This window comes from Hippoglossus stenolepis, chromosome 3 (genome assembly GCF_022539355.2).
Source record: "Hippoglossus stenolepis isolate QCI-W04-F060 chromosome 3, HSTE1.2, whole genome shotgun sequence".
In the NCBI taxonomy this organism is placed as follows: domain Eukaryota; kingdom Metazoa; phylum Chordata; class Actinopteri; order Pleuronectiformes; family Pleuronectidae; genus Hippoglossus; species Hippoglossus stenolepis.
In genome coordinates, this window is record NC_061485.1 from 11,682,911 (window position 1) to 11,696,939 (window position 14,029).

At 38.8% G+C, this 14,029-nt stretch overlaps 3 protein-coding genes across 3 annotated transcripts in view; 1 reads left to right on the forward strand and 2 right to left on the reverse strand.

Annotated features, from left to right (window-relative positions):
• vgll4b (vestigial-like family member 4b) overlaps positions 1-684 on the reverse strand; it is a 39,089-nt gene extending 38,405 nt beyond the window's left edge. The window contains exon 1 of the mRNA XM_035152969.2: positions 530-684. The gene's annotated coding sequence lies outside the window, so the exon portion shown is untranslated. The remainder of the gene's footprint in view (positions 1-529) is intronic.
• A 1,111-nt stretch (positions 685-1,795) lies between these two features.
• On the reverse strand, positions 1,796-7,824 carry tamm41 (TAM41 mitochondrial translocator assembly and maintenance homolog). Its single transcript, XM_035152304.2, has 8 exons — positions 7,435-7,824; positions 6,262-6,444; positions 5,802-5,894; positions 5,349-5,499; positions 4,770-4,915; positions 4,146-4,311; positions 3,217-3,279; positions 1,796-2,779 (listed from the first exon to the last, which is right to left on the reverse strand). The coding sequence occupies exons 1-8, from the start codon at positions 7,570-7,572 to the stop codon at positions 2,688-2,690; spliced, it is 1,032 nt and encodes a 343-aa protein (XP_035008195.1). The 5' UTR covers positions 7,573-7,824; the 3' UTR covers positions 1,796-2,687.
• Positions 7,825-7,829: 5 nt separating this feature from the next.
• The window catches only part of syn2b (synapsin IIb), a 77,059-nt gene continuing 70,859 nt past the window's right edge, over positions 7,830-14,029 (forward strand). Inside the window, exon 1 of the mRNA XM_035152303.2 lies at positions 7,830-7,870. Within this exon, the coding sequence (XP_035008194.2) occupies positions 7,845-7,870 (26 nt within the window). The 5' untranslated portion in view covers positions 7,830-7,844. The remainder of the gene's footprint in view (positions 7,871-14,029) is intronic.

Consider the following 14,029-nt stretch of genomic DNA (forward strand, 5'->3'; position numbering starts at 1 on the left):
GCACAAAGCGCCTGCGTAAAGTGCGTAAAGAAACTTCTGTGGAGACTCAAAGTGAAAGTGGTCATATTTAGCAGCAAGTGCATGCGTCCATTTTTCTTTATTCCCAGCAGCGGCGGCGGCGGCAGCCTTGTGACAGTGTTTACACCAGCCCGACTCCCTGCTTCCTTATCACTGACACTGAGCTGGAATTGATTTAGTGGCCAGGTTTCATTTCCTCCTGCTCGCACGTTTAAATGTGCAGAGACAACAACATGTCCCAGATCCGAGCAGGAGGAAAGCATGTGGCTTCAAGTATAGGAGGTAGGAGGAGGAGGGTGATCCTTCACGTGAGAAAGTTTGGGAAGCCGTGAATGAAATTTCAACAAGCACCCTTCATAGATTAACACGGAGACGATCTATGTTAATGTCTGCTCTCCATTTATCTAAGGTTGGACATTTCTTTGGGGGAACAATTGGCCCTGAGATGAAGAGCGCACCCTCCTCATCCTGGAAACAACGTTTAAGTTCTTCATGTGTGAGCAGCACTCACCTCCTTCGAGAGCCACTTTGGTATCTTCCACACCGGAGATAAAACAACAAATAAAAATAGAGATAAATTCCTCATGCGACAGAAAAAAGAAAATCCGCGGCAAAAAGCAGTCCGCTGCGACGGAAGACAATAGTTACAGAGCTGTCGGGACTAAGTTGGTTGTAAACGAGGAGGAGGAGGAGGAGGGAGGGAGGGAGGGAGGGAGGAAGGAGGGAGGGAGGGAGGAGGGAGGGAGGAGGAGGGAGGGAGGGGAGGGAGGGGAGGAGGGGAGGGAAGGAGGGAGGGAGGGAAGGAGGGAGGAATGCCTGGAATGATGGAATTCAGTTCCTAGCAGGTGGTGAAAGTGCAACGCGCCGATTGGCTGGAGGAGCGCCGCGGTGACATCAGCATACATTATGATAAGCAGGCCTTGACGTCACTTCCCGTGAAGGTGAGGCCGCCGTCACCGTGTTTACGACCCGGAGGTGATGACGTAAGAAGAGTGATCATAGGCTCCCTCAATATAACTTGGTATTTGGTTTCGTTAAAAAAATTAAGCAAAAGGAAGATTTTTTTATCAACAAATGCAAATATAGCAATAAAATACCCTGTTTACTTTTTTCTGAAACAAATTCCAAATCATCCAACAAATTGTCTGTTAAACTTTGAGTGTGTTTAAATTCTACAGGATATTTATATGATTTATATGTTTATATTTACATGTACATCCCTGGCTTGTATGTTTGTATGTTACTGTTTGTTATTGTTTACAACCCCATGTATACTTGTTTCTAGTTCTGTTTCTTTTTCAAAATAAAGAAATGTTCAATTTATTGACTCGTGTCACAAGAATGTATAAAATGGAAAGTTCAGATTAAAATCTCTCTCTATATATATATTTAAATTGTATGTTATAAAAAGTATAAAAGCTTACATATAGCAAACAAATGTCCTACTACAAGATAAAGTTATGCATTAAAATAAAATTAAGTCCATAATGGTGTCCCAGGCTTCGTTCTTCCCATAATGTGTCAAAATGTCCCATTGTGAAAAAAAGAGAATACAGCTAAATAATACATATTTAAAAAAATTTCAATAATAACGTAATAACATAATGTTATCTTACTTACAATGATTAACTTCAATCTGTCATTCAACCCCCCTCAGCAATGGACGGATTTAAGTTTTATTTTATTATATTATCCTTTAAATCCTGTGTTTTCTGGGATGACGTCATTTGTTCATTCATCAGTTTGGGTATAAAAATAATCATGCCACTTAAGACCATTGTTGCTGTTTCACTGAAAACTTTATTAAACCTGATTTCTTGTATCTGAATTAGACAACTGTGTTTATCAAGAACCAATTGATGCATTAGCTGGGGACATATTATTGTGACGTGTCTATTAACTATAAGGAAAATTATTTAATGGTAGAGGATATAACAGACTTCTCTCAAACAACTTCTCAACAGTGTGTGATCCCATTGTCAGTTTATAAATCCTAGTTGAGATAGTGGTACAGCCTCCAAAAACAAAGTATTAAGAGATGACAAGATTTGTGGATCTTTGGCAAGGAGAAACAGGTGTGTGTGTGTGTGTGTGTGTGTGTAACATGTAACACCAGTTCACAGCTTAAAGACAATCAATAATTACCCTCCTTTTTAATACAGTAATGAAATTTGCCAGCACAAATATAAAGTTCTGCATAATCTCAGTCATCTGGAAAACACCATTCACATAAGAAATGTTCAGATGTGACACATGTTCGACCCTGATGAGCCGGTTATGTCTTCATTATATTTGTGCTACGTGTTGCTGGGTCATCTGTTCAGCTGTTCTAGGCCGGTCACTGTGCGCGTGTCATCATCCAGAAAGGTCAAGATTGTATTACTGTGAAATGTCAGCCATAATTCAGTCTGACTCGTGAAATGCCACCTTTTATTCAACAACTTTTTATGAATCCCATTATAAAAGGGCAGCAGCACAGGTATTTCAAAAATATTCAGACAACCTTATACAGTCATTGATCCCATTCACACGGACTACGGAGTGTCACAAGCAGAGGCGAGGGGACGACTGCTCCAGCTACAGTTCATCAGGGTAAAATCAAAAGGATAGACGTGCATTGTCAGACTGTCAGAGGTAAAGACAGACAGGTTCCTGGTGAATAGACAGGTTCAGGACATGTGGGACACAGACGGTTTCCTCCTCCAGCCCTTCCACATCTTCAGCAGTTTCTTCGAGCTGTACGACACCGTCTTCCACATACCTGAGACACAGAGCACCAGACGTTAACAACCACACTAGAAGAACAATATTTACACATTACTATTAATGCCTGTTGGAGGACTCAACAATGTATTTATCGATAAATCAGTTGGGCTCTAAAAAAAAATGAAGGCATATTTTGTTGACATTTGGACTGCGGCAGGCTAGCTGTTCCCCCGTTGCCATTTATGTCTTTATGCTAAGCTAAGTATCAGGTGGCTGTTTCTCTAAATTTAGCTTACAGACATGAGAATGAGTAACAATCTTTATAAGTAACTATAACAAATTCCCCACAATGACTATACACTATGATACTATTTCTAACTATTTACTTTAAGGGATCTGAAACACAAAATCCGTCAATCCAACATCACAACCTGACAATGTATGATCCAGGTTTTTGCCAAAGTATTAACTGAAGGAGAAAATAGTTCTTACCAGCTGTAGAAATGCCTTTGATACTCTGTGTTATACTGGAGGTTTTCACAATAGATGAGATACCTGAGGAAGAACAACAACATGTGCAATTAAAAACCCATTTAATATCTCATCACTCTGCAATATGATTTTATTCTATTAACAATCTAGAAATCTAGAAACGAGGAAATGTCTTCCTGCAGAACAATATTTATTTACGCCATCCATCTATCTCCATCTGGACATTTTTCTGCTTCCTCCCATTAAAATGTGACTTATGAAATTTGTCCATCCACAAGTTTCTGATGAATTATTTTTTCAAATAAACAAGCAGTAACTATTAATCTTAGAACTTATGAGCCGTTGGGTGGCTACTGGCTACATTTTGTTTTATTTACTACTTGTTTACTTATCCACCACTCCATCACTTTTGGCCATGTTTTAACAGTCTGCTGGCTGTGGTAGTGCATTTGTATTATGGATTCATAACATTATTCATTCCTATCATGACCCTGATGAAGAGGCAAAGTCGGAGTCTGAGACAAACTTTTCAAATGAAATTTTCTCAGTGTCCATTGCACTTATTATATTTCCAATGACAAGCACTTAAACAAGAGCATCCAGAGCACAAGTGAAGCTGCATCAGTGATTAAAAACTGTTTAACCTTCCAGGTGGAACATTGAACTATGCTAATGAATTCCCTGGGACCTGATTTACCATCCATAACATAGCTTGTTATATTATGGCTCCTACATCTGCTTTATTTAATCATGTGCTTTATCTTTATCTCACCATACAACAATGACCTTGGTCTGTGCATCCACCATGCACTGTATTAGTGTTTCAGAGCCACCTTTAATAAAACGTTTGATTACTTTTCCATCCATCTCTTTCTCAATCTACCTCTCCCTCCTACCCATCCTTTCCTCTATTCTCCATCCCTCTGTACCTTGCTGTACGACAGCTCCACAGTCTGGGTCCTGAGCCACCTGCAGCAGGATCTCCTCCACGTCGCGGTTCTTACCCGGAGGGTCGACCAGCTTTGTGATCCTTTGCTGGAGGGTGCGTGGTAACGCCATCAGCTGGACAAACTGGCCCTCTGGGCTTTTGTCTACCTGCAGGTACACAAGATGACATAAGTTCACCCATTTTGGGTTCATTCCACACACGTTCAAAATTGATTTTCGACAGAACTACAGAGTTATATATCTAACAAACATATCAAATATAAGATAAATACTGGTATTCATTCAAATAACACATAACACATAGAAAACAGAATTGATCGGAATATCTTTAAGCATTTTATTTTATGTTTGTCTGACTGCAATTAATGCTACTGAAGGGAGGAGTCTGTGACCCATAGAAGAGCAGTTTTTTTTATGATTGACTCACTGTTTTGTTTGTCTTTATCAGTGTAAATAATTATATAACCATATCTATGGTGTTCACGACATTACCTGATATAAAAAGCAATCAGACGCATTGAAAACCCAGATGAATGAAATTAAGTTGTAATTTTTCACACTTTTTGTATTGTCTGAGTTCTGAACATGGTTTTACCATGCCTTACCTCAAGTTTTCCTTGCTGTGATTTGTAGACCACCTGAGGACAGTCCCGCAGGATGTTGCTGTAGAGAATCCTGAAGTGCTGAATGTTGTCTCTGACAATATTGGCCACCTTGGACTTGTCTTCTCCAATCACCATCCTGAAATCACCTTCAGAGGCAAACACGAGATGTTTAGACTTAGGTGAGAATATTAAATTTTTGGTTTACAATTTTTCATCCAGTCTGTGACATAGTTGACTCCTAAACTAGCCAACTTCAGTTTTGTGGGATAGCTACTCCCCATGTCAACATTTGTTTATATGCTGAGATCATAGGTCATGAAGAACCTACTTCTATTTCACTTCATTGAACCTGAACAAATTAAACAGGTTAGTTTTGTGTCTTGGGGCATTAGAACTATCGGTCTAATAACTTCATGCATTTCATTTGCCCTCCAACCAATTCAGAACCATGCTGAGAGATGGAGAGTTAGAAAAGCAAACCACATGCTCTATAACTGAATTACAATGGTAAGAAGTACACGTGTGATGAATGTGTACGTCTTTCACTTTCTTTCCATTTAAGTTTTATGAGTTAGTTACCGGCATAAGAGAGGCCAGCTATCTGCAGGAAAAGCTCCTCTTCCGTGAAGCTCTCTGGCAACATGAGGAACGAGGCCGTCACAGCGCTCTTCAGGTTGGATACTAAAGCAGCACGGAGTTTTCCATTCTCACTCTGCACCAACATTTTCACCTGCAATGAAACACAAATGCATATAAGTATGGATGCACACTGCTAATTTGTACCCATTCATTTAATCAAAGTCTGACGGGAGTTAATTGAACCCTGTATGTAGTTATTTGTGTAAACTCAAACACATTACACTTCTTCTACATACTGTATCTAAAACACTTTTTTGCAAAAGCTGTGAATACTTTAGACTAAAATAATGCTAAATGGTCTGACCCCAAAAATGAATTGCACAATAAAATAAGCAGATCCAGACAGCTTGGTTTTTCCTGATTCAGTCACATTTTAATAATCATGGTACTGACTGGTTTGTGAAGGCGTCCAGCAACGTACATGGTCTTCCAGTGCATCAGGTCATCTATCAGAGCCTCCGTACTAATCACACCATATTTGATAATCTGAAAAGAAAGGTAACAGATGAATGTAGTCCATTCATGTACAGTTAAGTCCAGACAAAATTAATAAAATGAGATATGATAAGATACAGATATTGAGTTTTTGGAGGATGCAATCTGGATTTGCACCTAGAAACACAAAATCTGCGTCCAATTTAATTTGTATTCAATTTTGAATTTTAAGACAAGGTTGGTCTGATCTCTAGTTCCATCAGTTCAATACAATATGATTCAAAAAACAGTGCTTTGCTCTAACAAACACTAAAGTCATACTAAATCAAAACAGAGTAGTAGTCTATGTGTGCCTGATAGGCTAAGGTACATCATCCCTGAGAATAAAGGAATAAAGATACTAAGACATGGAATTTACCCTCCCATCCACAGGCACCAGTGTGTTGTAGTATACTGCCGCCCCATGATCATTTTGTATGGAGCTGATCATCCTGGGCCCCAATAGCTTGAGGATGGAGTAGTGTTTGCGGTTCTGCAGCAGATTCATGGTGTGCCACGTCACCGGGTCGTCCACCGTCAACACGAAGTCCAGCATGTTTTTCTGTACACATAAAAATGGAAAATACTTAATATTAATATTGTGTTGTTTTGTGTTGTTGATTTCAAACATTCACAATGACGTAGTGATATTGACTCCAATATCCACAATAACAGAGTGTATTGATTTGAAACACATAGCCAAGCCCTTCATGTATGAAAGTGTGCAATTCTCACAGTTAGTATCATTGGACACTGCAAGACTGAAGACAGGAAATACAGCATGATGTGTGGCTCTTTTTGTGCAAACTGGACCTTTAGTCTGACTATTTATTCAAGCAAGTTCAATCCAGAAAGGCTTCACTAAAGTCCCTCCTTAGTGGCACATTTCTTATATTTTTATCTACATTAGAAATACAATGTTTGATCGCCTACCTTGTAAAAAAGAATTTAATTATAAACAGTTAATTAATACTCCATAAATGGCTGATTGTAGAAACATTGATTGATTATTTGTGCACATTTATATTAGCCTATAATGTACTGATAGCTTTCTACAAAGTGAGAAACCCATTGTGGTTTTGGAGTAGTTTATTGGAAAGTGAGAAACTTTACTAACAGTTATAACTTCAGACCTGAGGACTTAGAGGGGTCTCCCTTCATTTCAAGTTAGCTCAGCAGTGCAATAATCAAATTTAAATAAAAGCAAGGAAGAAAGAACTTACTTTAAAAAAGTTTAATATACAATACTTAAACTATAAATATATACAAAGGTGCATTGTGACCTAACAACTTAAACTACATGGAGTGTGTGTGAATAGGTTATAGCACATGTGTATGTAGTTACTGCACCATGTGTTTGTGCTACAGGAGGGTTTCCCCACTACCTGGCATCCCTAACGTTGTTATCAATGAACTCTAATAGATCTGCAATCCACCAGTGAACGCATCATGAGCCATTATTCAATCTTATTAACCACAGTTTCTAAAAAAAACCTCTGTAAACTTATCAGGGAGCCTAAGTTGAGTGAGAGGCAGGACGTGTGTCTCTTACCTCCATTTGACCTTGGCTGGTCCCTTGCTGTTTGAAAACACCAGACCCGTAAGCGAAGGCTAGGCTGATGTCCTGAGGGAACTGGGACAGGATCCTCCTGTAGATCACCCCGGTGCTGTGCAGAGCTGTGAGAGACATTTTCAACGAGCTGACTCTTTTTCTAATCAGCAGCAACACCGGCCGGGTTCAGCGAGGAAATTACCCGTTTAACGAAAATTCTGAAGTATGAAGTAACATGTGCATTTTTAGACGGAGGTGCTCGATGTGGCTAAACGCGACAAAACCCACTAAAAACAATAAACATGTCGATTTAATCGTTAAACTACGAGCAGGTTGTTTTGAGTCAGCTGTGCGGCTTTGACAGTCGCCTGAAATGTGCGTCACAGACTCCCGCCGCGCGCAGGAGGCTCATGGGAAATGGAGGCAGAGATGAGAGGTAAGTCTTCAGTCGCTTCAACAGCTTTAATCATCACTAACACGCGACTTATTCTGCACGTTTGTTCCCTTTGTGATTTAATTTAGTCGTGAACTATAAACTGGGCAGAACGTGGCTGTGTTTTATATTGTTTGTACAGTTATATTAGGTCTGAATGTTGCCAGCAGAGGGCGGTTCTCTACCAAGTTAAGCTAAACATGCTAATTCCCGAGGACAGCTGTGTGCACCCAGGTCAGAGGCTACATGCTAATGTAGCAGCTACTGTCTGCTCTAATGTTAATAAAATACATATCACACTGGGGTCATCATGTTTTAAATCATCACACATCTGGGCTGCACTGAAAAAAATCCACTTTATTATTATTATTATTGTTATTATTATTATTATTATTATTATTATTATTTAAATATTGATGACAGCATACTGTTTAGATTAATATGGAGCTTTAACACTATGTAAGAACAGTTTCAACTACAACCAGTCAAAGTTATCAACTCCTTCCCATAACTTTACTAGCTTATATCTCCCTTAGGATCTTAATTAATTAATTAGGAGACACATAAAAGTTCAGTTTCATGAGTTTCTCATATGACCAAATCAGCATTTGCCCAATTTCATTGATATCTGTGTCGGTGCGGCTCAAAGTGTGATGATTTGTCGAGGAATGACCCACAGTCCTTTAAAGCTAATACAAAGCATAATGCAGTCTGATACTGTACAAGGCAAATCCTCTACCCTGTAGGTTACAATATCCAGTGTTCTGAAGAGATGTTGAATCAACTGTGTATCATTTTGGAGGATGTGGTGCTGTTGTATTGTATTGTGTTATATTTCCAGTTTTCAGAGGTTACACTTAAATCTGTTTTGAGCTGTGGACTAAATAATATGACTGTGATTTTCCTATCACATTTGTTGCCAAATTTGTTTTAAAAAATACCTCAGCAGCACCCAGCGATCTCCATTTTGTATGGCTTGAAACATCCAGCACCGCGTCCCTCGCCCCCTCAGTCCATTTTTTTGCATTTTTATCAGTCGGTGGATTTGGGCTCAGAGCTGGGGGTGAAGTTACACTTTAATGTTAATCATGAGTGTTCAATTATACACTGATACGTTTAGCTTGCATTTACTGCCTGTTGCCTTCTTTTTCATATCGTGTAACACTGGCTGCATGTGAAGTGCAAACCTGACTCAATAACAGTCAGGACTAATGATTCAATTAGATTTGCCTTTTCTAAAGTTTCATTTTCCGTGATGTTAAAATGTTTATTTCACATCTTGTAAAAGAGAACTTTGAAAATGTAATAATGCTCAGAGGATGATGTCAATTGCTCTTGTCAGGTACCACACTTTAATATTTAGACTTGAGCTACCGCAGGTATTAAATGAAACCACTGAAAGTTACTTTATCGCTGTTTGGCTGTTAAAAAGTTCACAATGATTTAAACAAAAGACAGCAAGCATTACCATGAAAGTAAAATTAGGTGGGAGATTCGTGCTAAATTCTTCTGCAGCAGTAAAAGCCCAAATAGCTTGTGAGGCCATCATCTGTCTTCAGCGTAGCATTAGTCAGGAGTCTTAGAAGCCCGGTGATGCTCACATCTATTTAAACAAATGAATATTGAATGTAGATTCTTGACAGTTAGCAATATGTCTGAAGCTCATTATGAGATTGTGAGGAGTGGGACAAATATTATCTTCTTAGTAATTGCCGTGACTTGTCTCTTCAGCCATATGAATATTGATGAGGTCCCTGAATCTTGACTAGCAGGCTCACGCACTGTGTTAAAGGGCCTTGTTAATTCAGAGACAGAGGAGCACCAGTAGAACTATAAATGTATTTATTCATCCTATAGTACATATTGCAAATCTTATATTCATACATGTGATCAAGGCTCTAGAGGTGTAGATGATTCCTTATGTTATATGTTATTCTTATGGCCTCTGGCTATTTCTCCCTCCCTATAGTTTGTTACTTCATTGACTGCTTTTCCTCATGAATAATATCATCCTCATAGGATTGATTCAGTTTTGTATTTCTATGGTCAAATAATCCTTAGTTAATTATAATTAAGGAGCAGTTGCATATATTAATGGATTAAGCATCTCAATCAATAAAGCCGTAAATATTATTTTTTTGAAAAGATGAAATAAATGGTCTTACATATTAAAAAACATTAACAGCGTAGCAGACAAATGAACCGTATTAGCATTTATGTAGAGTCATGTTTCTCGTTACACCGAATCCCAAAACCTAATTTCTGCTTTGGATTAGTTTCCACCAGGTCCCAACTATTTCTTCATAGTGTCTATATTAACTAGCTGTCTGTCAGCTGTCTGGTATTGGGTAGGTAACATCTAGTGGCTTAATCAAGTGGAAACAAGGTTAATGAACTAAAACAGTGGATCATAAGCCCAATTAATGACCTGAGAGAGTCAGCTGCCATTTCTTTGAGATACACATTTCACATGACACATTGTCTTCCATTGTGAATTAAGAAATTTTACCTAGTTCAGCTTTAAACCTACAATAACTGATTCTTGGCATCTTGTGAATGACTTGATTTTTTTATTTGAAAGGGCCAATCTGTTTGCAAATAGTTGCTTATTTACACATTCTAGATGAGCAATACAATCATCGTATCCGATAGATGTCAGCCCATGATTCACTTGCTTTAACTCTGTTTTTTTTCCTCTTTCAACTCCTGAGAAAAGTTGGTTGAGAGTAAAGCAGCGAGAGGAATGTTGCTATAAAGTTCCGCAGAGCTGAGACATAATATTCTGTAGGTATAGGTCCCTTGTTGCATTGTTATAATAAAAATATATTTATAGCTGCATTAAGGAGACTGAGTGTTGCTTATATTTTTCAGCTGTAAACCTATTGTGCACAGAGGGGAGTGGAGTCAACACAGGTAGTAAAGTAAAGAAGGAGGCGGAAGGCAAGTAGACAGGAAGAAAGAAATTTGTTCAATTATTTTTTCCAAACACAGTGAGAAATGTGTGTCTCCATCACACCTCCATCTTTCCTCATCGTGTTTGTGTGGGCCTGTGTGAAAACGGCTGCAGTGATAGGAGTGAAAGCAAAGGCTGCCTTTGTAACTTTTTGTTTGGAACAAGAACAAGAAGAACTAACTAAACGGAATCAGTATATGTGATGATTGGATATTGATTATCTAATTTCACGTGATTTGTGTGATGTTTCTATCTTGTGCTTTAGTTGGAAAGTGCCACATGATTTTTCCACTTACAGTTTCTCTCCTAGAGTATTAGTGGCTGCCTCAGAAACGATGCATTTAGATGTCAGGACCTTTTTAATTGGTTCAATTTAGCAAATAATTGTACTGCAGTTGATCAGTTGCAATTAAAACCTAAACATCTTACAGTCCCCTAGTTTAATTTCAGAGGGGTGCACGAGGAGGAACAGCCTACAGATTACACTGAATGGTGCAAATCCTGAAGTGCAAACACTGATAAACACACACAATAACCGTGAGGAATCGTTTCAGCTTTTGCACGCCTGTTGCCATGGTGATTTCCATTGCTGCCCATGCCTAGTGAGGAACCATCAAACGAAAATGCACCATTAACTGCACAAACGCTTCTGTCGACGCACAGCTGCTGCAGAGCCGCACAAGAGGAGAGGAACCGAGGCTGCTACTTTCATGTTACTCCAAAGAAAAAGGTTGCAGTGTCACGGAGCAGGGAGCGAGGCAATACTACAGTATTCATAAGAAGAGAGTGAGGAGCAGGTGAAAGCCAAAGTGAACTGCACAGTCGAGGTAACTTGAGAGTTTGAGTGCAGTGCTACTGTCTTCCATGTATTCTACAACAGTGTAGGCCTGTGTGCTAATGTAAACATCACATGAGGGCTCTTAATAGAAATTGCCATAAAATCAATACATGCTGCTTGATCCACCAAACACACACACACACACACACACACACACACACACACACACACACACACACACACACACACTTTCATCAGACCCAGTGGTCAATGAAGTTTCCGCCTCTTTCAGCTGGCAAGTGTTTGTTGTCTCATGTAACAACACCTTATCCTCAGTCTATACAAAATACATAGAATCCATGTATCATATCAACAGCTATGTAAATGAAGCTGTACATTAATTTTAAATGAAAGTACAACACATGTCAGGCCAACAACAGTACATCTTTATTCATGCTTTTAATCATATTTCAAGTCGAGGTGAGGAATTTGCAATTGTGATCAACTTTTGTTTAGATGTGATATTTACTCTAAACATAATGTATCAGCTCTACTCAGTTAAGGATAATTGTTTAAATTGTTTAAATTAGATTCTCTTAATCAGGGTTTCCTCATTGTCTTAAAAAGTAAAAAATAAAAGAGTCTTACATCTATTATCTGAATTTTAGATGTTAAAGTTGCATAGGCTTTAAATAGCAGCCTGCATAGTTTGCAATGTCTCCATATGTTGTAGTTTCTGCTACACATATTGTGACATGCCAGGATTACCTGTGTTTAAAAAACCTGCATATACCAGCAAATTTTTGTGTAAAAAAGTTATATGTTTGCCTTATACTCTACTTTGCAATAACTTCACTCATCATCAAACTGAGTCTTGACTAGCTTAGCACTGCCAGCATGGGCTGGGCCAGGTGAGACACCCATGTGGTCACTAAAACCTGTTGTAGCAGCAGTGATTTGGCTGCTGGAAATGTTTATTTTTCGTGAACTTCTTGTTAGTGTGTTCATCATGTTTGTGGTGTTCTATTGTTGTGCTTGGCAAGTCCCCTTCTGTTCTACTTGTTGCCATGGTAGTTTTGAATGTTGAATTTCATCTTGTGCCTAAAATAAACTAATAACCAGGCCTATCATAAATATGAGCATCAGTCTCAGCAGCACTGCAACACTCTGCAGGGTAAGTTTCGTGTGCGTGTGTATAGGGGTGGTGTTCAGAAGCCTGGTTAAATGGTGTTTTGGGGGGGATTAGCAGCACATATCTGAGTTGTGTGGGTGTTTTAATCTATTAGCTCCATCCATCCACACAGCACTGTTTAAATTAATTCAGAGAGCTGTCATTTATAATCGCTATGCTTTGTCTACACTATTCCCTGAAGAAGCTCCAGAGGCATGAATAGACTTTTAAAGTGTTTTCTTTACCTGTTTTTTGATGTTTCAACTGAGTCATGGCATCAAGACTCATTTCCAATGCGAGATGCATAGGGAGGGGATTTCTGTGAATGTCGAGCATTGTAAGACCTCGTGTTAAGAGAGGACCAGACAAGAGCTCAGGCCCAAAGTAACCCTCATGCTTCCTGTGCACTAACCCCCTGTGTTTTCAATTAACCCCTGAGTGCACGTGACATGACTCCCTGCAAGGAAAACCTCCATTTATTCTGTTTTTATCAGCCAGTAATTAAAAAAGTGCGATCAATCTGATTAAACTGGAATTTAGCTAAATTCATTTGTTTAATTTGAATAATTCATTAAAATGTGGGAATTTGCTGTTATATGCATGCCTTGCTGAGGTTGTAGCACATATTTTACCATTTCATGAGCACGAATTATAGATATTCACAGTAAAATGTTCTTTTTTTAAAGATTCTTTGTTTTCGAATCAATGAAACCACAGGACACAGAGGATTACACACACCTGAGATATCTGCAGCAAAAACCCCTAAACCACAAATACAGCAGACACACTCACCCGCTGTCAAATCATGAAACATAAACATCCTACCCCCCCCCACTAAAAATTGTTGACACATTAATCTTATAAATGAATGAATGAATAAAGTGTTCCATGTAGTTAATCATTCGTTGTTGCAAACATTTATGATAAATTCCCCCACACTTTCACTCATTTGAGAAATATTGAATGTGTGCGTTTGTGTGCTTGCTTGTGTGTGTGTGTGTACTGGCCTTTAATAGTAATGCCAATCAAGACAGAGGGTTAGATGTGTTTGTATTTCAGCAGTGTCAGCATATGTGAGGATGCATTAGCAAATGCGTATTGTGTGCATGTGTTGACAGATGAGTGATGACCTTGGCATCATGGATGTTTGTATTCTTACTGTGTTTCCACCAACGCAGCAGTAGAATGTATAAAAATGAAGGTACAAAAATATACACCTGAGCGTCTTCTAATGCACAAAACACCTGTGTCTCATCTTAA

Excerpts from the sequence above, each read along its gene's own strand:
- tamm41 (XM_035152304.2), bottom strand. The coding sequence starts at position 7,572 with ATGTCTCTCACAGCTCTGCACAGCACCGGGGTGATCTACAGGAGGATC. Across the intron at positions 5,500-5,801 it reads CTGGACGCCTTCACAAACCA|GTGAAAATGTTGGTGCAGAG; the intron begins GTCAGTACCATG and ends GTTTCATTGCAG. Across the intron at positions 4,916-5,348 it reads AGCTGGCCTCTCTTATGCCG|GTGATTTCAGGATGGTGATT; the intron begins GTAACTAACTCA and ends TTGCCTCTGAAG.